At 43.4% G+C, this 23,315-nt stretch overlaps 2 protein-coding genes across 2 annotated transcripts; one reads left to right on the plus strand and one right to left on the minus strand.

The window, feature by feature from the left end:
• Positions 1–1,112: 1,112 nt before the first annotated feature.
• LOC138204870 (zinc finger protein 665-like) lies at positions 1,113–8,450 on the minus strand. Its single transcript, XM_069160428.1, has 3 exons — positions 8,330–8,450; positions 5,446–6,812; positions 1,113–2,133 (listed from the first exon to the last, which is right to left on the minus strand). Exons 1-3 carry the CDS (start codon positions 8,448–8,450, stop codon positions 1,357–1,359), a joined length of 2,265 nt encoding a protein of 754 aa, XP_069016529.1. The 3' UTR covers positions 1,113–1,356.
• A 2,612-nt stretch (positions 8,451–11,062) lies between these two features.
• On the plus strand, positions 11,063–22,177 carry LOC138204612 (zinc finger protein 665-like). The gene is made up of 3 exons (XM_069159958.1): positions 11,063–11,396; positions 11,922–13,504; positions 20,321–22,177. The coding sequence occupies exons 1-3, from the start codon at positions 11,276–11,278 to the stop codon at positions 20,927–20,929; spliced, it is 2,313 nt and encodes a 770-aa protein (XP_069016059.1). The 5' UTR covers positions 11,063–11,275; the 3' UTR covers positions 20,930–22,177.
• The last annotated feature ends 1,138 nt before the right edge of the window (positions 22,178–23,315 follow it).

Consider the following 23,315-nt stretch of genomic DNA (forward strand, 5'->3'; position numbering starts at 1 on the left):
TCTTGGCCGATGTGAAAACTGACAACACAATAAATGATGTCAATATGCATTCAAAACATGGTGACCAATTTGAACGTTTGATAATGATAATAATAATAATATTAATAGTAAAAATAATAATAATTGGTGAACCAGGATTCAGATATTGGTTAATCATCATGTGTTAAAAGAGAGGAAACAATTTTTTTCTGCGTTTTAGAAATTTTAACATTCAAAAGGAAAGAATGAGAAATCTGTGCAGGCAATATTAATAGATTTTTACCCTGTTCAGAGAGTGATTCAGCGGATGGACTGCAGTTTTTCTCGATTAAGCTTTTTCCAGAAAGCATCTCAGGTTCTTAACAAAAAATAATAATTCACTGATGGACGTGTTTCGAGACAGGAGAATTTGTGCACTGCAGCTAAAGTATTGCTACTGGTTTGTCACATTCGGAGGACAGCAGGAATATTTACTGCTTAGATCAATGTCTCTCTCTACCTTGTAAGATTTAGGAGCGTAAACCCGAGTTTGTAGAAAAGTTAAAGTAACTGATGGAAGCCGGGACTGAAGAGAACGAGTCATGTTAGCGAGCTGTTGCAGGTGAAAAGTGTCAAGACGATGAGCTGCAATAATCTTATGGGACGTGACCACAGACTGTTTATAAAAATGTTCGTAGCTTCCGGCTCTGAAAAATGGTTCCAATGCAGACGCGCCTTAAACTGCAATACCAGCGAGTGCCACTAGAGGTCGGCTCCAAAAAGCCTCCGGCTCCATAGACTCCCATTCAACTTCTCTCATCAAATCCAAAGTGAATAAAATGTGTCCATCAGTTATCTCGGTGTTGTTAGCTAAAGTCACTCCTTCTTATTAGTTTTCTGGAGGTCCATCTGAAAATAATCCCTCATTCATTAGAAAAGAAGATTCAAGAAGACCTGTTTTTGGGGGCGTGTCTGTTTGATTGACAGGCCTGTGGTGCAGTCAGGTTACAGCTATCGGTGGGCGGGACGTAGTATCGTCAGGTTTCCAATCAGATCGGTCAGATCCACCGCTGGCTCCTCCCCCAGCTCGTCCAAATATGGTCACTTCCTGCTCCATACCACTCTGAATTAGCAAAGATGGTGACGGACAGAATCTGAACTGGAGGCTTCATATGTTCATTGATGATTGGACATGATGCACAGTCAGAAACTACGATGTCCAGCAATAAAAAGAAAGAAACAAAGCACTTTTTTTTTTTTAACTCTTTGAAGTATTCACAACAGAAAGATAATAGACAAGAGAAAGATGAAAATGAAGCAAAACGAAACAATACAAGTCAATAAAATCTGCTTCCTTCCTCCACACAATTCCCTTTCACAACCAACCCCGTTAGTTTTTTATAACGTGTGGACTTTCGAGTGTCTCTGAAGATGCGTCTTTTGGTTAAACGTTTTCCCGCAGTCGTCACAGCCGAACGGTTTCTCTCCCGTGTGAACTCGACTGTGTCTCTTCAGGTCGATTTGCCCCGTGAATCCTTTACCGCAAACGTCGCAACCAAATGACTTTTCCCCCGTGTGGACTTTCACGTGCTTCTTAAGATTTGTCTTTCGGTTGAATCTTTTGCCGCAGTCATCGCAGCCGAACGGTTTCTCCCCCGTGTGAACTCGGATGTGTTTCTTTAGATTTGTCTGCTGGCTGAATCTTTTTCCGCAGTCGTCGCAGCCGAACGGTTTGTGTCCCGTGTGGACTCTCATGTGCGTCTTTAAATTTCCCTGCAGTGCAAATCTTTGACCGCAATCGTCACAACTGAACGGTTTATCTCCCGTGTGAAAGGTCATGTGACGTTTCAGGTTGAACTGATCTCTGAATCCTTTACCGCAGACGTCGCAGTGGAACGATTTCTCTCCCGTGTGGACTCTGACGTGTGTCTTCAGATGCGTCTTCTGGTTGAAATTTTGACCGCAATACTCGCAGCTGAACGGCTTCTCTCCCGTGTGCACCCTCACGTGCGCCGTCAGATTGCACTGTTTCCTGAATCCTTTCCCACAGCTGTCGCAAACGAACGGTTTCTCTCCTGTGTGGATCCTCGTGTGCGCGTTCAAACCTTCCTGCCGCGTAAAACTTTTACCGCAGTCGTCACAACGAAACGGTTTCTCTCCCGTGTGAACTCTCATGTGCGTCTTCAGGTTTCCGTGTTGCGTAAATGTTTTACCGCAAACGTCGCAGCCGAGTAGTTTCTCTCCCACGTGGACTCTCGTCGGTGCATCTCGCTTCGCTCCGAAACGTTTCTCGCTCGTTAAACAGCCGGAGGTTTGTTGTGGATGACGCGCCGTGTGCATCTGCAGCGACGGCTCGTTGTGAAACTGTTTACCGCATTCAGAGCAGCTAAATGAGGTTTTGGCCAAATCAGTATTTCCATCTGACTCAGGTAACTTTCTCACCTTCCAGCTGTTAACATCGTCTTCAGTTTCAGGGCCAGAATCTGAAAAGGGTTCTTGCCACTCATCACCATCTTCCTCCTCCTCCTCCTCATCATCATCATCATCAATACTAACGTCAATCTCAAACACCTTTCCATCAGTGTGAGTTAGTAAAGGACTGTTTGGATGTGTGTTCCTGGCTGGTTCTGGTCCTCCACAGTCCTCTCCATCACTTTCTGTTTTCACCGTTGTCTCTCCGTCGTCTTCAGTTTGTCTCTGATGAAGATGTGAGGACTGAGGTTTCTCTTCGTCATCTTCACTCTTCACAGGAACAGCAGTGAACGGGAACCTGGTGATATCCTCCTCTGGCCCGTGAAGCTGCTCTTCCTCCTGACTGCTCCACAGTTCCTCCTCTTCCTCCTTTATGTGGAGGAGCTCTGGGTCCTGCTGGTCCAGACTGGGGCTCCATTCATGGGGAACCTCTTCTTTAATCACCACCAGCTGCTGCACATCTGGAGACAACACTGAAACACACACACATGTACATGATGGACAACTGTGACTTTACATACAGTATATAACTGTCAACATTAGTTAAAGTATTTATGCCTCCGCCAACCAGACTTGTTCAGACTCGTATGATAAATATTACCGATGAAGGAATTCTTTTATAAAAGCATCGCCAAAGAAGCTGATTCTGAACAGTTCAACTCTGCTTGTTCGCTGCGTATGAAGATATTCTGTCTCTTCGTTTTTCTCTGAGGGTTAATTTTATATAGAAATATGGATGAAATCACAGCTGTTGTCTTTTTTTATTTCCGTGTACACTGATTTATGTCAGACGATGTCAAATCAAAGGCAGTGAGATCTAAGTTTTAGCAAATATCACAGCAGCAGTTTGGGAGGTTACTGCTGGCGAACATGTCGTCATGTTTCAGCCACGACGTCATACTCGTCCTGTTGTCTTGACAACAGAAACAGAAAGATACGTAACTCAGAACAGCTTCACAGTATTAATTTACAGTAAATGTGAGAACAGAAGAGAAGGACGTAAAAAGCTGTCACCAACAAATACTCTTATTTTGGAAAGTAAATGTTGGCCGGTATGAAGTATTTTAAATAGGGTTAGTTTTTACATCGAGTTATTTGTATTTCAGTAAAAAATAGTTTAAAAAAGCCGTACTGTTGTTATGTTTTTAAAGATGTATGATTTCGTCGTGTAAAAGGTTATTTTTAAGTCATTAAATCCTAAATACTTTTAACGTCGGACTTTTACTTTGGTTGAACTACAAGAGGACTCCGTCGTGTGCGCGCTTGTAATCCGTCCGGGTGCTGCACTTTTCATTTCCGGGTTTTTTTTAAATCCGTCAATTTAAAGTTTTTAAAGTAACTAATGTTATTAATCAAATCTATTTTCTGTCCTTCCTGAATATATTGAGATGAGATGAGAATCTCCGTTGTTATGTGGATCGTTGTTGTTTTTTCCAGCCCCCCTACAACAAGCTAGCAGTGAGCCGTTTCCTCCTGGAGAAACACTCCACATTAAATCTGTGGTTCTTCTTACCAGCGGTTTGGTTTACAACAATATCCTGCGGCTGATGGACACCGAGGCGGTTCATCTCCAGTTTCTCTGCAACAGACACACTTTCAGTTTGGTGCTGTTGAAGATAATCCACTTCGTTCATGGTGTCCGCACTTCTTCTCTTCTTTAAAACACACTAAACAAACTGGAGGATGGTTTCAGATGAACTGGGCATGCGCAGAATCGATCACGATGCACGTCGGGTCCATTTCTGTCGGACTTTGATCCAGGATGTATTATAGGAGCTGAGATACACACTGAAAACAGGGCGGTTTGTTGACGGATCTCGGTTTGAAACAGGCATCTGCACGGACACCTACATTCTCCGTCACCATGGTAACCGCAGCTCCGTCTGTTTCTTTTGTTTTTTTTTCCTGAATATATTCTAAATGAATGCAGGATGTTTTTAATTAAAAAAAAGGCAGCGTTTGTGCAATAAGAACATACAGACTTATTAAAGCAGCAGTAAAATATTTAACAGAAACACGGACCGTAGTTGACTTTGGTGTTTTTGTTTATCACGACTGTTTACTTCCCTCTAGTGGCCAACGTGACGAACTGCAAGAAAATACATTGATGAAGTGGCATCAGTGAGACGTGGCAGCATACTTACCATTTCCGGTAAGTACTTTCAAAATATAGTGATATTTGGCTGAATGGATACTATGATAAAATGATTATGTTGATTGTTAGTTTTTGAAAACAAATCATGAGTTTTAATATCTTGCACTCACCGGGACGCTGGCCGAGCCATCTGCAAAGTCTTTTTTTTTAAATGCATGCTTTAATATAATACACTGCAGAAAAAAAGCTGTGGACAAATACATACATAAACTCAAAAGGAAATGTAGATAGACACGTTATATATCGATCGTTGTTTTGTAGCACAGTTAATTGTTAATTTTGTGTCATAACACATAAATGAAACATAAATAAATGTGGTTATTTATTCATTGCAGAATAATACTTGCATATTCTAAAACATGAATGTTGAACATGAAGTAAATTCGTGAGTCATTCTCTGTTCTCATGTAGATTCCCTCGTCCCCATAATGTTGTGCCACCAGCACCATTCAAGTTGTATTTTATTGTGTAGAAATCATGGGAATTTTGAATTGATGTTTACATGCACACACGGGAGAAATATTAAAAAAAGATTTTGCATTTTAAACCTTTTTCATTAATTTCCTTTTACACTTCTGCATAACTTCTGCACCTTCCTGATCGAAATGTTTCTTGACGTTGATAGTTTTATGCGATTGTTTGTAATTTGTTTGTGTATTGGGTTTATGTCACATGATGATTTTTGCACTCAAGATAAAAAAAAACTGACTTTAATTTACAAGTAAACACCAATCAGTGAGAAGTGGGAAAGTCCAGCAATAACCAAACAAAGTTAGATTAAGATAAAAAAAAATTTTTTTAAAAATACAACAATACAAGGCAATAAAATTCAGCTTCTTCTATTCTGTGTGGACTTTCATGTGTTTCTGAAGATGCGTCTTTTGGTTAAATCTTTTACCGCAGTCGTCGCAGCCGTACGGTTTCTCGCCGGTGTGAACTCTGACGTGCCTCCTCAGGTCCGTTTGCTCCGAGAATCCTTTTCCACAGAAGTCACAGCCGAACGGTTTCTCTCCCGTGTGGACTCTCATGTGCTTCTTGAGATTCGTCTTGCGGTTGAATCTTTGGCCGCAGTTGTCGCAGCTGAACGGTTTCTCTCCCGTGTGGAACGTCACGTGAGCTTTGAGATCGAACTGGTTCCTGAATCCTTTACTGCAGACGTCGCAGTGGAACGACTTCTCTCCCGTGTGGACTCGGATGTGAGTCTTGAGATGCGTCTTCTGGCTGAATCTTTTTCCGCATTCGTCGCAGCTGAACGGTTTCTCTCCCGTGTGGATTCTCATGTGCGTGTTCAGATTTTCCTGTTGCGTAAATCTTTTACCGCAGTCGTCGCAGCTGTACGGTTTCTCTCCCGTGTGGATCCTCCTGTGCGTGTTCAGATTCTCCTGCCGCGTGAATCGTTTGCCGCATTTGTCGCAGCTGAACGGCCTCTCTCCGGTGTGAGACGTCATGTGCGCTTTGAGATTGAACTGGTTTCCGAATCCTTTACCGCAGACGCCGCAGCAGAACGGTCGCTCTCCCGTGTGGACTCTGATGTGCGTCTTCAGATTGCCCTGATGGCGAAATCTTTTCCCACAACTTTTGCAAACAAACGGTTTCTCTCCCGTGTGGACTCTCATGTGCGTCTTCAGATGCGCCTTTTGGTAAAATCTTTTACGGCAAACGGCGCAACTGAACGGTCGAAACCTTTCATCACAAACATCATGACCAAGTTCAGACTCAGGTGCTCTGATCTGCTTCAAACTGCTGTCGCTCTCTTCAGTTTCAGAGTCTGTCAAAGGTTCCTGCCACTCTTCATCATCATCATCTTCATCATCATCATCATCATCATCAACACTAACATCAGTCTCAAACACCTTTCCATCAGTGTGAGTTAGTAAAGGACTGTTTGGATGTGTGTTCCTGGCTGGTTCTGGTCCTCCACAGTCCTCTCCATCACTTTCTGTTTTCACCGTTGTCTCTCCGTCGTCTTCAGTTTGTCTCTGATGAAGATGTGAGGACTGAGGTTTCTCTTCGTCATCTTCACTCTTCACAGGAACAGCAGTGAACGGGAACCTGGTGATATCCTCCTCCGGCCCGTGAAGCTGCTCTTCCTCCTGACTGCTCCACAGTTCCTCCTCTTCCTCCTTTATGTGGAGGAGCTCTGGGTCCTGCTGGTCCAGACTGGGGCTCCATTCATGGGGAACCTCTTCTTTAATCACCACCAGCTGCTGCACATCTGGAGGCAACACTGAAACACACACACATGTACATGATGGACAATAGTTTCAAAAACATCCCTCAGATTTATTTTTTAATGAAAAACCTTTGTTTTGAATGTTTTCTGATTCTAACGAGAACAGGAGGATATGTAACATGTTTTTTTACGGTCCAGCAGAACAACATAGAAATGTTTTCTGATCAGGATGTGAGTGTTTCTATTAAAAAAACAAGGGAGACGATTTATTTTGGTTCTTAGTTCAGAGTGAAATTTATGTTTATTACCGGCAACATTCTTAAAAACGTGAATTTAAAAAGCCAAATTTTTATCTGAGCAGTTTAACAAATTACAGATCGGATTTGCTTTTCATTTCTAAAATTCTGGCAAAAGCTATTGCTTATTAATTGCTTGAAGATTGGTGAAAGTTACACTCACTTTCAGAATGAAATGCAAAAAAATATATAGTCCATGCATGTGTTGGAAGATCCTGAATTCCTCCTAATTAACAGCTTCCTGTTAAATCAAAAATAGACTTTCTTCTATTATAAAAAGCCTTTAATAATTGTACCTTTGTAGCCAGTCAGGAAATGTCCCTCCTGAGCTACAGTAGGTTCAGACAGGCCTCGGCACCGCCTACTTCCTGGTTCACTCATTCGGCAGAGTATAAAAGCTGCACAGAATGAGCTGCTGTCAGCCTGCATTGAGGACCGCAGTGATCTGGTTGGTGGTTTTAGGTTCAGTCTTTAAGTGAAGTTATGCTGCCATTGATTCTCTCTTGTTTGTTTGTACCCCAGATCCAGCTCCTCAGGGAGCCTGAACCAGGTGTGAGTCTGTCCAGATGGAGGAGGCACAACATTCAGGCTAGGAATGAAAGCCACTGCTGTTTAGTTTAGTTTAGTTCCTGTTTTGTGTTTCTTTTTATTTGTGGTATTGTTTAGTTAGATGACTTTGTTGGTTTCCTGTCTTTTAACTAAACTGTGTTTGGTATAAAAATTGTTGAAATAAACATTTGTAATTTGGGGGAATCCTTTGCCTCAGTCCATTGCTTTCTGCCACTTGTGGATCTGTGGTTGTTCTGTCCTGCGGTACCGGTGGCCACACCTTTGTGGGGATCTGCTGAATTATTGGGTTCCTCTCTGTGATGTTGTAGAACGTCTGTTGTAAGGACTTTTGCATCTAAAGTACCCATTTCTGTTTGCTGCTGCCTTTAACTGAACCAGATTTAAGGATAAAATGGAAATAAAAGTTATTTAAATGAGTTATTTTCTGAGACAGCCCCCCCCCCCCACACACACACCATAAATGTCCTCGATGCGCCCCTGTAGCCCATCAGAGCGCGTTCTTAATCCGGAAAGCACGAGGTTAATACCGAACTAATGTTATAAATCAAACTGGATTTCTGTCCTTCCTGAATATATTGAGATGAGATGAGAATCTCCGTTGTTATGTGGATCGTTGTTGTTTTTTCCAGCCCCCCTACAACAAGCTAGCAGTGAGCCGTTTCCTCCTGGAGAAACACTCCACATTAAATCTGTGGTTCTTCTTACCAGCGGTTTGGTTTACAACAATATCCTGCGGCTGATGGACACCGAGGCGGTTCATCTCCAGTTTCTCTGCAACAGACACACTTTCAGTTTGGTGCTGTTGAAGATAATCCACTTCGTTCATGGTGTCCGCACTTCTTCTCTTCTTTAAAACACACTAAACAAACTGGAGGATGGTTTCAGATGAACTGGGCATGCGCAGAATCGATCACGATGCACGTCGGGTCCATTTCTGATCCAGGATGTATTATAGGAGCTGAAAACAGGGCGACTACTCTTTTTTTCCCTTTTTTTTTTGTATAAAGATTTACTGCAGGCGGCTTTGTTTTTGAACAGGCATCGGCACAGACACCTTCATTATCCGTCACCATAGTAACCACTAACCACACCCTCTTTTCAGACGGTGTCTGGTTCTGGTCATTTTAAATGTCTACGTTTATCAGTCCCGAGCAGCAGAGCTGTGGAAGCCCTGTTGTTGTTGTTATTTGTAAAACTATTATTCTTTTCGTTCCTTATTTTTCTCCGTAAACAACTGCATGTTTGGAGGATTTATCATATTCAAGAACTCCTGAAAGTTGGTACACACGTGTCTCCCGGCGGTTCGAGGGGAGGAGCGAGTGGGCGTGGCCAAATGGGAAAATTTAATTATTTATGTTTGTAATCAATTATTTATTCGTATTTCCCTTTTTTTTTTTTTCTCTTGGAGTGAGCACCATTTAATGTTTGCTGTTCTCTCCATGCGTTGTCCACTGTACCTGAATATCACCTGTACCAAGACTACATACAGTTGAAAAATGGACAAAGAAAGTAACTGTCTGAAAATGCTTGTTGTTGAGAACTAAATAAAAAGTGAGTTAAAAAAACAACAACAACCACAACCTTGAAATCTGTCATAAAAAGAGGTGTGAAAATGTTCTGGTGGATGTTTGATGTTATGTTATATGGGTGGAGGTGTTACCTGCTGTGTTTTCTCCTCCCCTGCTTTTTTTTCTCTCCCTCATTTCAAATTAGGTGTCAGTCAGCTGATTGGGTTCCACCTGTGGAGGAGGGGGGGGGGGGGCTGCAGGCTGGCCAATCAGCAGTGAGAACCAGGAATAAAAGCAGGAAGCTTCTCAGGCCTTCGTTGAGGTTTGTGGTGAGAGGACGTGGACAGTAGATGGACAGTAGGAGGACTGTAGGTGGACTGTAGGTGGACAGTAGATGGACTGTAGGTGGACTGTAGATGGACAGTGGGTGGACAGTAGGTGGACTGTAGGTGGACTGTAGGTGGACAGTGGGTGGACTGTAGGTGGACAGTAGGTGGACTGTAGATGGACTGTAGGTGGACAGTAGGTGGACTGTAGATGGACAGTAGGAGGACTGTAGGTGGACTGTAGGTGGACAGTAGATGGACTGTAGGTGGACAGTAGGTGGACTGTAGATGGACAGTAGGTGGACAGTAGGTGGACTGTAGATGGACAGTGGGTGGACTGTAGGTGGACAGTAGATGGACTGTAGGTGGACAGTAGGTGGACTGTAGATGGACAGTGGGTGGACTGTAGATGGACTGTAGATGGACAGTGGGTGGACTGTAGGTGGACAGTAGATGGACAGTAGGTGGACTGTAGATGGACAGTAGGTGGACAGTAGGTGGACTGTAGGTGGACAGTGGGTGGACTGTAGATGGACTGTAGATGGACAGTGGGTGGACTGTAGGTGGACAGTAGATGGACAGTAGGTGGACTGTAGATGGACAGTGGGTGGACTGTAGGTGGACAGTAGGTGGACTGTAGATGGACAGTAGGTGGACAGTAGGTGGACTGTAGGTGGACAGTGGGTGGACTGTAGATGGACTGTAGGTGGACAGTAGATGGACAGTAGGTGGACTGTAGATGGACAGTGGGTGGACTGTAGATGGACAGTAGGTGGACTGTAAGTGGACTGTAGGTGGACTGTAGATGGACAGTAGGTGGACTGTAGATGGACAGTGGGTGGACAGTAGATGGACTGTAGATGGACAGTAGGTGGACAGTAGATGGACTGTAGATGGACTGTAGATGGACTGTAGATGGACAGTAGGTGGACAGTAGGTGGACTGTAGATGGACAGTAGGTGGACAGTAGGTGGACAGTAGGTGGACTGTAGATGGACAGTAGATGGACAGTAGGTGGACAGTAGGTGGACAGTAGGTGGACAGTAGATGGACAGTAGATGGACAGTAGGTGAGTCTGGGGTTGTTTTGTGTCTAGAAACATTAGTTTTATTGGTCGGTGCTCTCTGTATTTGTTTGGTCAAGTAACATTAAGAGAAGCCATTTTGTTTGTTTTTGTTTCAGAGGTCGTTGGTCAGGTTTAGCTGTGTTGACCTCTGACCTCTGACCCCACCACCACCTCCTCCTCAGTGTTGACCCTCCGACCACAACTGCCGAGTCCAGTGAAGAAAACCCGGCAGCAGGGGAAGGAAATAATAATGAGACTTATTAAATGAACAAATAAATATTTGAAGTTTCATCAAAACCTGATTGTCAACAAAGCGCCCTGTTTTCAGCTCCTATAATACATCCTGGATCAAAGTCCGGCAGACATTTAACCGACAGGCATCGTGATCGATTCTGCGCATGCCCAGTTCATCTGAAACGATCCTAGTTTTTGGTTTTGTCTTTAAAAAACAAAAACAAAAACAAATAAATTCTACCCATCACACCGCTGTTTGTGTACGTGTTGTTCAATAAAGATAAATAAAAAAAGGAGACTGTAGGTGTCCGTGCAGATGCCTGTTTCAAACCGAGATCCGTCAACAAACCGCCCTGTTTTCAGTGTGTATCTCAGCTCCTATAATACATCCTGGATCAAAGTCCGACAGAAATGGACCCGACGTGCATCGTGATCGATTCTGCGCATGCCCAGTTCATCTGAAACCATCCTCCAGTTTGTTTAGTGTGTTTTAAAGAAGAGAAGAAGTGCGGACACCATGAACGAAGTGGATTATCTTCAACAGCACCAAACTGAAAGTGTGTCTGTTGCAGAGAAACTGGAGATGAACCGCCTCGGTGTCCATCAGCCGCAGGATATTGTTGTAAACCAAACCGCTGGTAAGAAGAACCACAGATTTAATGTGGAGTGTTTCTCCAGGAGGAAACGGCTCACTGCTAGCTTGTTGTAGGGGGGCTGGAAAAAACAACAACGATCCACATAACAACGGAGATTCTCATCTCATCTCAATATATTCAGGAAGGACAGAAAATAGATTTGATTAATAACGGTTTTTTTTTTTTTAATAAATTTATTTTGACAGTTTGAAAAAAACGGAAATGAACAGTAAGGGTCCAGCTCTTATAGAAATACACATTTATAGCAGTTTGAGACACATACATCTAAAAATGGACATTAACTTGTATTAATTTTCCGTTTTGGAGATAACTATAATGAATAATAAATAAATAAGTCTTCACTGAGAAGTCAGTTAAACATTCAAGGACAAATTAGTTTATTGTGTTGGATTTTTTGTGTTCAGACTGATAATAAATCTACGAGATATTTTTAAACTACCACTGACAGTTCTGTAGAAAATACTTCATCTGAAGTTGTTCCATCATGTACATGTGTGTGTGTTTCAGTGTTGTCTCCAGATGTGCAGCAGCTGGTGGTGATTAAAGAAGAGGTTCCCCATGAATGGAGCCCCAGTCTGGACCAGCAGGACCCAGAGCTCCTCCACATAAAGGAGGAAGAGGAGGAACTGTGGAGCAGTCAGGAGGAAGAGCAGCTTCACGGGCCGGAGGAGGATATCACCAGGTTCCCGTTCACTGCTGTTCCTGTGAAGAGTGAAGATGACGAAGAGAAACCTCAGTCCTCACATCTTCATCAGAGACAAACTGAAGACGACGGAGAGACAACGGTGAAAACAGAAAGTGATGGAGAGGACTGTGGAGGACCAGAACCAGCCAGGAACACACATCCAAACAGTCCTTTACTAACTCACACTGATGGAAAGGCTTCGGACTCTTCTGAGACTGAAATCAGTCATGAGGATGATGAAGATGAGGAAGATGATGATGAGTGGCAGGAGCCTCTGACAGATTGTGATCCTGAAAGCGAAGACAGCGGCGGCGGTTTGAAGGAGAACGAGACGTCCGAGTTCGGTCGCGACGTTCCTGTGAAAAGATTTACGCAACAGAGAAATGTGAAGAAACGCGTGAGACTCCACGCGGCCGACAAAACGTTCGTTTGCGCCGTTTGCGGTAAAAAGTTCACGCGGCAGGGAGATCTGACGAGACACTCGAGGGTCCACACGGGCGAGAAACCGTTCAGCTGTTGCGTTTGCGGGAAAAGATTTCGCCAGCAGGGCGTCCTGAAGAGTCACATGAGGATTCACACGGGAGAAAAACCGTTCGGCTGCGACCTCTGTGGCAAAAGATTCATACATCAGTCGAATCTGAAGGCTCACACCCGAGTCCACACCGGGGAGAAGCCTTTCAGCTGCAGCATCTGCGGGAAGACGTTTACAGAACAGGGCAGTCTGAAGAGACACCGAGGCGTCCACACGGGGCAGAAGCCCTTCGGCTGCGGCGTTTGCGGTAAAAAATTCAGCCGGAAAACCCATTTTAAGACGCACATGACGGTGCACACGGGCGAGAAGCCGTTCGACTGCGGGTTTTGCGGTAAGCGGTTCAGCCAGAAGACGCATTACAAGATCCACGTCAGAGTCCACACGGGAGAGAAGCCGTTCGGCTGCGACGCCTGCGGCAAAAAGTTCAGACTCCAGTACAATCTGAAAAGACACACGAGAGTCCACACGGGGGAGAAGCCATTCGGCTGCGACGTCTGCGGCGAGCGGTTCACGGAGCAGGGAAGCCTGAAGCGGCACAGCGGGATTCACACGGGGGAGAAGCCGTTCGGCTGCGACGACTGCGGCAAAACGTTCAGCCGCAACACGCACCTGAAGAGACACATGCGCGTCCACACCGGGGAGAGGCCGTTCGGCTGCGGCGTCTGCGGCGAACGGTTCACGGAGCAGGGCGTGCTGAAGAGTCACATGAGGGTGCACACGGGCGAGAAACCGTTCGGCTGCGACGTGTGCGGGAAAAGATTCCGACATCAGTACACTCTGAAGAGACACACCAGCGTGCACACGGGGGAGAAGCCTTTCTGCTGCGGCGTCTGCGGCGAAAGATTCACGCGACAAGGAAATCTGAAGAGACACATGCGAGTCCACACGTGATGGATATCTTCAACAAAAGGAAACTGAATATAGTCGGACGTGGCCGGCAGCAGCAGCGCGATGCAGGCGTGACTCACCTCCAGCTCCCTCTGCAGCCCGTAGAAGTCCTGCCGTTTCTCAGCCGTGACGTCATTTTTCTCGTGATTAGTTATTTATTTTTTTTCTGTGCAAAACGAAGCACAGACGAGCACGACCACACGGTGGCGCTGGCACGCCTTCGTGTGTTGAAGCACGAGATTCTGCGAGATCTCAAGTCTCGGACATCAAAGCGCTTTAGAATAATTCCCATTCGTACAAAATGCTCGCCGCGCTATCGGGAACAACTTTGGGTTTAATGTCCTGCCCAAGGACACTTCGGCATGTGGACAGGAGGAACCGGGGATTCTTATGATGCAAATATTAAAATCTGTCATGTGGTCTCCCACATTTTATAAATGGTTTAAGATTTGAAATGCATTTTCTTTTTTTATTATCCTTTATTACTTCCCTTTTTAAATTTTCCTTTCTCTTATGTTTGCTTTAAAATATGTGAAATATATATATTTGTATATATTTGTATATATATATATATATATATTTTCTGGGAACTTTATTTAGTCTTTTTGTGTTTCTGTGCCACGAGATTGAAATGTTCCTCCTCACTCAGGATGGAACGAGTCAGAGGCAGCTGGATTCTGCCAGAAATCAAAAGAATTTAAAGTGTAATTCTCTCCATGAATTTAAAGCATCAGTTCATCAGAAGTAGTTCTTATAATCCTGTGAATGCTGAAGAGATGCCGTCATGTTGTGATTATAAAAGTGTTTGCGTTGAATGTTTTTGGTATTTTGATTTGTATTGATGAGCAGGAACCCCAGTTATTTTTTTTTTTCAACCTGTAATTCAGTTTAATAATTATTAACGGCTGCCTACGTGTTCATTTCCAGCCAGGTGGTGTTTATAATCTAAAATATACCGATATGATATATTTTCCCAGAAGTTGTTATAGTTGTTTTAAGCAGAAGATAAAACTCGCTGGCTGAATGAAAACAAACAATCAAATGATGTTAATATGCACTTTATGGAAACAAAAAATAATAAGTGTCCTTATATTGGAAAAAAATAATATAAAACAGGAACATCAGAAAATGAAGGGCACTGGTTTTTACCTTTATGAATATGTTTAAAATAAATACATACAAGGTTTCTACAGCAAAACAAACTTCTTATTATTTTGGAGTAACTGTCAGCCATGGCACGAACAGGCCAGCAGGGGGCGCCGAGTACCTCAGAGTGTTCAGTGAAGACATGAGTGGTACACTGATTGTTTGTTTTTGTTTGTTTGTTTATTTGTTTGTTTGTTTAGATCCCTGATTGCCTCTACACAGCAGCAGCTACCCTTCCTGGGGTCGTCATCATATTGACAATACAATAAGATATACTTTATACAACTCACAGAATAAATAAGATTCATAATAAACATTCATGAGCAAAAGATAATTTACGAATTATTCTGCAAAAAGCTTCTAATTATTCCTCAAACTGACTTTTATTGTTTCATTTGTTCGCCAGACGCAGTCCCGGTGGTTACCATGGTGACGGAGAATGTAGGAGTCTGCGCAGACGCCTGTTCAGAAACAGCAGACGTCAGTGAACCGCCCTGTTTTCAGCTCCTATAATACATCCTGGATCAAAGTCCGACAGACATTTAACCGACAGGCGTCGTGATCGATTCTGCGCATGCCCAGTTCATCTGAAACGATCCTACAGTTTTTAGTTTTGGTCTTTAAAACAAATAAATTCTACCCATCACACCGCTGTTTGTGTACGTGTTGTTCAATAAAGATAAATAAAAAAGGAGACTGTAGGTGTCCGTGCAGATGCCTGTTTCAAACCGAGATCCGTCAACAAACCGCCCTGTTTTCAGTGTGTATCTCAGCTCCTATAATACATCCTGGATCAAAGTCCGACAGAAATGGACCCGACGTGCATCGTGATCGATTCTGCGCATGCCCAGTTCATCTGAAACCATCCTCCAGTTTGTTTAGTGTGTTTTAAAGAAGAGAAGAAGTGCGGACACCATGAACGAAGTGGATTATCTTCAACAGCACCAAACTGAAAGTGTGTCTGTTGCAGAGAAACTGGAGATGAACCGCCTCGGTGTCCATCAGCCGCAGGATATTGTTGTAAACCAAACCGCTGGTAAGAAGAACCACAGATTTAATGTGGAGTGTTTCTCCAGGAGGAAACGGCTCACTGCTAGCTTGTTGTAGGGGGGCTGGAAAAAACAACAACGATCCACATAACAACGGAGATTCTCATCTCATCTCAATATATTCAGGAAGGACAACAATGATCCACATACATGCAGAAAGTATAACAGCGCTTCAGTTTCTCCACGTTTCATGTTACATCTTTATTCCAAAATGGATTAAATGATTTTTTTTCTTCAGTATTCTTCACACCTCATAATGATGACGGGAAAAAAGCTTTTTTGCAAAGTTTTGCAAATCTATTAAAAATAAAAAACAAATAAATCCCATGTACAGCGGGACAGAAAAGTATTTAGTCAGCCACCAATTGTGAAAGTTCTCCCACTTAAAAAGATGAGACGCCTGTAGTTTTCACCATCGGTACACTTCAACTATGAGACAGGATGGGGGAAAGAATCCAGGAAATCACATTGTAGGATTTTTAATGGATATATTTGCAAATTATGGTGGAAAATAAGTATTTGGTCAATAACAAAAGTTCATCTCAATACTTTGTTATATACCCTTTGTTGGCAATGACAGAGGTCAAATGTTTTCTGTAAGTCTTCACAAGTTTTTCACACCCTGTTGCTGGTATTTTGGCCCATTCCTCCATGCAGATCTCCTCTAGAGCAGTGATGTTTTGGGGCTGTCGCTGGGCAACACGGACTTTCAACTCCCTCCACAGATTTTCTATTGGGTTGAGATCTGGAGACTGGCGAGGCCACTCCAGGACCTTGAAATGCTTCTTACGAAGCCACTCCTTCGTTGCCCGGGCGGTGTGTTTGGGATCATTGTCATGCTGAAAGACCCAGCCACGTTTCATCTTCAATGCCCTCGTTGATGGAAGGAGGTTTTCACTCAAAATCTCACGATACATGGCCCCATTCATTCTTTCCTTTACACGGATCAGTCGTCCTGGTCCCCTTGCAGAAAAACAGCCCCAAAGTATGATGTTTCCACCCCCATGCTTCACAGTAGGTACGGTGTTCTTTGGATGCAACTCGGCATTCTTTCTCCTCCAAACACGACGAGTTGAGTTTTTACCAAAAAGTTATATTTTGGTTTCATCTGACCATATGACATTCTCCCAATCCTCTTCTGGATCATCCAAATGCTCTCTAGCAAACTTCAGGTGGGCCTGGACATGTACTAGCTGAAGCAGGGGGACACGTCTGGCACTGCAGGATTTGAGTCCCTGGCGGCGTAGTGTGTTACTGATGGTAGCCTTTGTTACTTTGGTCCCAGCTCTCTGCAGGTCATTCACCAGATCCCCCCGTGTGGTTCTGGGATTTTTGTTCACCGTTCTTGTGATCATTTTGGCCCCACGGGGTGAGATCTTGTGTGGAGCCCCAGATCGAGGGAGATTATCAGTGGTCTTGTATGTCTTCCATTTTCTAATAATTGCTCCCACAGTTGATTTCTTCACACCAAGCTGCTTACCTATTGCAGATTCAGTCTTCCCAGCCTGGTGCAGGTCTACAATTTTGTTTCTGGTGTCCTTTGACAGCTCTTTGGTCTTAGCCATAGTGGAGTTTGGAGTGTGACTGTTTGAGGTTGTGGACAAGTGTCTTTTATACTGATAACAAGTTCAAACAGGTGCCATTAATACAGGTAACGAGTGGAGGACAGAGGAGCCTCTTAAAGAAGAAGTTACAGGTCTGTGAGAGCCAGAAATCTTGCTTGTTTGTAGGTGACCAAATACTTATTTTACCGAGGAATTTACCAATTAATTCATTAAAAATCCTACAATGTGATTTCCTGGATTCTTTCTCCCCATTCTGTCTCTCATAGTTGAAGTGTACCTATGATGAAAATTACAGGCGTCTCTCATCTTTTTAAGTGGGAGAACTTGCACAATTGGTGGCTGACTAAATACTTTTTTGCCCCACTGTACATTCGTATTCACAGCCTTTTCCATGACACTCAACATTGAGCTCAGCTGCTTCCTGTTTCCACTGATCATCATGAGATGTTTCTACAACCGGATTGGAGTCTGGTGAATTCAGTTGATTGGATGTGATGTGGAAAGACACACATCCACAAACAGAGACCTCCTTGATGAAAACCTTCTCCAGAGCGCTCTGGACCTCAGACTGGGCCGAAGGTTCATCTTCCAACAGGACAACGACCCGAAGCACACAGCCAAGATAACAAAGGAATGTCTTCGGGACAACTGTGAATGTCTTTGAGAGGCCCAGCCAGAGCCCAGACTTGAACCCGATTGAACATCTCTGGAGAGATCTGAAGATGTCTGTGCACCGACGCTCCTCATCCAACCTGATGGAGCTTGAGAGGTCCTGCAAAGAAGAACGGGAGAAACTGCCCAAGAATAGGTGTGCCAAGCTTGTAGCATCATACTCAAAAAGACTTGAGGCTGTAATTTCTGCCAAAGGTGCTTCAACAAAGTATTGAGCAAAGGCTGTGAATACTTATGCACTGGATGGATGGATGGATGGATGGATGGACCAATGGATGGTTGGATGGATGGATGGATGGATGGATGGATGGATGGATGGATGGATGGACTGATGGATGGATGGATGGATGATGGATGGATGGATGGATGGATGATGGATGGACCAATGGATAGACCAATGGATGGATGGATGGATGGATGGACCAATGGATGGACCGATGGATGGATGGATGATGGATGGATGGATGATGGATGGATGGATGGATGGATGGATGGATGGATGGATGGATGGATGGATGATGGATGGATGGATGGATGATGGATGGATGATGGATGGATGGATGATGGATGGATGGATGGATGATGGATGGATGGACCGATGGATGGATGGATGATGGATGGATGGATGATGGATGGATGGATGGATGATGGATGGATGGATGGATGGATGATGGATGGATGGATGATGGATGGATGATGGATGGATGGATGGATGATGGATGGATGGACCGATGGATGGATGGATGGATGGATGATGGATGGATGGATGATGGATGGATGGATGGATGATGGATGGATGGATGGATGGATGATGGATGGATGGATGATGGATGGATGATGGATGGATGATGGATGGATGATGGATGATGGATGGATGGATGATGGATGGATGGATGGATGGATGGATGCTTTATTAATCCCTCGGAGGGAAATTTTTATGTTACAGCAGCATACATTTTTTTTTTATAAAGTTATATTTTCATTCTTTAATTTTAAAAGATTTGCAAAAATGTTAAACAAACTTTTTTCACTTTGTCATTATGGGATATTGTGTGTAGAATTTTGGAATAAGGCTGTAACATAAAATGTGGGAAAAGCGAAGCGCTGTGAATACTTTCCAGAGTAAGAACTGAGCTTCTTAACTAATGTTCATCTGAATTAATTCATAAAGGACAAATATCCATTTAGCTTCTGACGTTAGTCAATAACTTTGTGTTAAACACGCTTCGATGATAAAACATAAATCGGGTCTCTGCAGGCTACAGGGGCGGATCTTGGGGGGGGGGGGGCCTGGAGCTCACTCAGAGAAGAGGGTCCATTTAAATAACATTAAAAAAAAAAAAGTAACACGGTGAAAAAAAAATACTCCAGATTCTTGGCAATCATAACCTGTAAATTATTAATGAATAAAAACTGTTCATTTCATGTAAAAACAATTGCAAAAATAAACATGATATGAAAAAGCAATACAAAATAACTTAAAACTTATTGATGGACCTTTTGTAAAATCATTGCAAAAGCAAAGAAACAACAAAGCAGTGTTTAAATAAGTTTTTTTTTTTCAATATATAGTTGTGTATAGTAGTTATAGAGTGTTTATTCCTCATTTCTACTATTGAATTAGCAGCCAAATTGTTTTTCCAACATAATGTAGCATTTAGATGAAATTGAAACCTCTATAAAGTATCTTGTGAATATAATTATAGTCACAATTATTATAAAAATCTACGTGTGTTTCAGTGTTACCTCCAGATGTGCAGCAGCTGGTGGTGATTAAAGAAGAGGTTCCCCATGAATGGAGCCCCAGTCTGGACCAGCAGGACCCAGAGCTCCTCCACATAAAGGAGGAAGAGGAGGAACTGTGGAGCAGTCAGGAGGAAGAGCAGCTTCACGGGCCGGAGGAGGATATCACCAGGTTCCCGTTCACTGCTGTTCCTGTGAAGAGTGAAGATGACGAAGAGAAACCTCAGTCCTCACATCTTCATCAGAGACAAACTGAAGACGACGGAGAGACAACGGTGAAAACAGAAAGTGATGGAGAGGACTGTGGAGGACCAGAACCAGATCCAAATAGTCATTCACTACCCAGTGCTAACGGACAGGCTTCAGACTCTTCTGAAACTGAGGTCAGCAGTGAAGATGATGAAGATGATGATGAGTGGCAGGAACCTTTGTCAGAGTCTGGACCTGAAACCGAAGACAGTTACAACCTTTGGAAGGAGAGCGGGACGCCTGAGTCAGGTCTGGATGTTGATCTGGGATGTAACACGTCCAAAAAGTCACAGATGGAGGTTCATGCGAAAGAGAGACCGTTCGTCTGCGACGTTTGTGGACAAAGATTCATACATCAGCAAAATGTGAAGATGCACATGAGAATCCACACCGGAGAGAAGCCGTTTGGTTGTGAGGTTTGTGGCAAAAGGTTTACATATCAACAAAATCTGAAGACTCACATGAGAATCCACACCGGAGAGAAACCCTTCGTTTGTGACATATGCGGCAAGCGAACGAGGCATCAGAACAATCTAAAGATACACATGATGGTTCACACAGGAGAGAAATCCTTCGGCTGCAACGCCTGCGGCAAGAAATTCAAACGGAAGACGTATCTCGCGTCTCATATGATCGTCCACACGGGGGAGAAACCGTTCGGTTGCGACGACTGCGGAAAGAGATTCAAGCGGAAGGCGCATCTTACGACGCACATGTCCGTCCACACGGGAGAGAAACCGTTCGTTTGTGACGTTTGCGGGAAAGGTTTTAACCGAAAAACACACCTGAGGACGCACGGCGTCGTCCACACGGGAGAGAAACCGTTCAGTTGTGATCTTTGTGGTAAAACATTCAACCGGAAAACACATCTGGAGACGCACGTGACGGTTCACACAGGAGAGAAACCGTACGGCTGCGCTATTTGTGGCCAAGATTTCACCCAGCAGGGGAGTTTAAACAGACACATGAGATTTCACACGGGATGAATGTGCCGGTTAAAACACAGCAGAAGCACTGACCTTTTATACTCTTGTATAAATTCTTCATCTGTGATGATGATGATTCCTTTTGGTTGACTGTATTTGGATATTTTCTGCTGTGTATTATGATTAATACCTGTAAGAAAAGGTGTATAAGCAAATGAAAACCAGTCACTAGAGGCCCCACCAGCCACAAAGTTTCATTCAGTCAAAGTTTGACCAAAAAAGCCTAATTACATTTTTTTTTTCCTATTTGGTGCTTTTCCAGCTGCAATAATCAACAATTTATCCAAATTCACAAATAAATGGTATTAAATTTAATACTGAAATACACTAAGTCTTATCAAAATATGGGGGGACATGTTGCAATACTTATATAGCCATAGCTCTATAATATTTACATATATGTATATTTATCTTTAAATCTTAGTAACGGAGCAATAATTTCCTGAATTACCAGCAGCACATTTATTTGGCCGGAGATGAAGTTGCCTTTGAACCAAGCGTTGGCAACCGTTTCGCGTCGTGATCGTTGTTGCGCTCTGCGTGTTACCGGAGGACTCCACTAGAGGGCGCACCAGAGGGACAAAGTTATATTTAGAACATCTGGATTTTCCTGGTGTAAACAATAAACATGGCGACAATCGAGGGGGTCACGACTGCTGATTTTGAGATGTCACCATCGGTTCTGTCTTTTTTGTGCGCGGACGTTGCATCTCGGACTTGTTTCCATAATGTTTTGTAGGTCCCATACTGCCTCCTACAGGTCATGTGTATATGTCACGTTGCGGACGTGTTGTGTTCATTTCTGAAGACGTGCGCAACCAACGCTCCAAATAGACGCAGGATACACGCGTAGTTTAAACCAAGTTCATCTCCGGCCTTTAGAGGGCTTTAATTCAGCAGTTAAAACTACAATGAAAAAAAAAAAAAATCACTGTTGACTCTCTTCGAACGAGAGTCTGTTTTCTTTTCTTTTTCAGCCGGCATGTAGCAGCCATTAGTGGCATTGCACTTAGACTTACTTCCACTTCGGCTCCAATTCTCACGCCTCGGTCGTTTCCACCTGATCATCAGATCGTCCAGTCCAGTAGGCGGTGACAGTGGGATGGAAAAGAAGTTGGTAAAACCAGGCTCATGTTTAATAATGAAGAGAAAGAGCACAAAACGACCAAGTCAAGACACTATTTTGTTATGTTTATAAAAAGAAGAAATGTTAAATTTATTTGTTTAAATTTAAATAAACCTTTTCCCTCCTGAGTCGCAAAGTTTTCTGGATTGTTTCATTCTCGCTTCTTAGTAAATTGTAGAGATGTCCTCACTCTTCCTCAGTTCAAGATCCAAGATGGAGCCTGCACAAAGACGAACTGCTGCCCCCCGGTGGTGACGACAGGTCGGTTCACCTCTCCATCTGTGTCTGCAGCCTGGATCAGGCCTTTCTAAAAATATTTTTGCCACATTTTTTAAAGTTTTTCAACTTTTCTTTTGTTGGTAATTAAAGTAATAGAGGCGTAGGACTCGTACTTGATCTCGTTCCACTCGATCCTCCTGATTTTCTTCCTTTGTTTCTGTTCTGTCTTTTTCTTTAGGCTTTTTTTTAAAAATATTTCTTAATTCCTTTTTTCTGTTTCTTGAATATGTTTCCTCATTAAGGGTTGAAGGATTGAAGCTGTAACATGTCCCCCTGAGAATTCCTTCATTTTTTTTGCTCTGGTCTTCTTTTTCTTTCCTCTCTCATCTGAAATTGTTTTAAAAATATATCTATTCTGGTTCCTCTTCCCGTATATTTCCTCTGTGACTTGTTATCCAGAATTCTTCCACAGTAGTTTTTTGCTGCTTTAGCTCGAATAAAAGAGCACTTCCCTCTTTGCTGTCTGCTCTTGTTCTAATTTATTGGCGCATTTGAAAGGCTCGTTAATCATCCCTGCCATCACTCCAAATCAGTTCAATTACCAGGTGAAGTGATTAGTCGTAGGTGCGTTACTCATGCCGGCGTAGGCCATGGATATTTTGAGCCCCTCGTTTTAATAATGTCTGTCAGCGCTGAGCTCAGAGGACGCGTCATCTCTGAAGTCATCACAGCAGGTTTGAGTTTAACACAAAGAAAAAAGGGGATCGTTTTAATGCCGCATGTAGTGAATTAGTTAAAGAACATGCTGTGTGCTGCAGAGCCGGTGAAGCAGCTCAACATAAAGCTGAGTGTTGCTGCACTTCCAATGGTTGTTTCATCACTAACCCCCCCCCCCCCCCCCCCCCCCCCCCCCCACCACCACCACCACCACCCAAGCTTCACTCCATCATTTGCACTTCAAAACGTCTCGGATCGAGATTAATTTGTGCCTGTTTTTTTTTTATTTGGCCCGAGGCTTACAAAGACACGGCATCGATCAAA

This window comes from Embiotoca jacksoni, unplaced genomic scaffold (assembly GCF_022577435.1).
Source record: "Embiotoca jacksoni isolate LCO1_2020_lvr unplaced genomic scaffold, fEmbJac1.0.p SCAF_26, whole genome shotgun sequence".
NCBI lineage: Eukaryota > Metazoa > Chordata > Actinopteri > Embiotocidae > Embiotoca > Embiotoca jacksoni.

Excerpts from the sequence above, each read along its gene's own strand:
- LOC138204870 (XM_069160428.1), bottom strand. The coding sequence starts at position 8,450 with ATGAACGAAGTGGATTATCTTCAACAGCACCAAACTGAAAGTGTGTCT. Across the intron at positions 6,813-8,329 it reads TGTTGTAAACCAAACCGCTG|TGTTGCCTCCAGATGTGCAG; the intron begins GTAAGAAGAACC and ends TGTGTGTTTCAG. Across the intron at positions 2,134-5,445 it reads AGACGCATCTTCAGAAACAC|ATGAGAGTTCACACGGGAGA; the intron begins ATGAAAGTCCAC and ends CTGAAGACGCAC.
- LOC138204612 (XM_069159958.1), top strand. The coding sequence starts at position 11,276 with ATGAACGAAGTGGATTATCTTCAACAGCACCAAACTGAAAGTGTGTCT. Across the intron at positions 11,397-11,921 it reads TGTTGTAAACCAAACCGCTG|TGTTGTCTCCAGATGTGCAG; the intron begins GTAAGAAGAACC and ends TGTGTGTTTCAG. Across the intron at positions 13,505-20,320 it reads AAGGAAATCTGAAGAGACAC|ATGAGAATCCACACCGGAGA; the intron begins ATGCGAGTCCAC and ends GTGAAGATGCAC.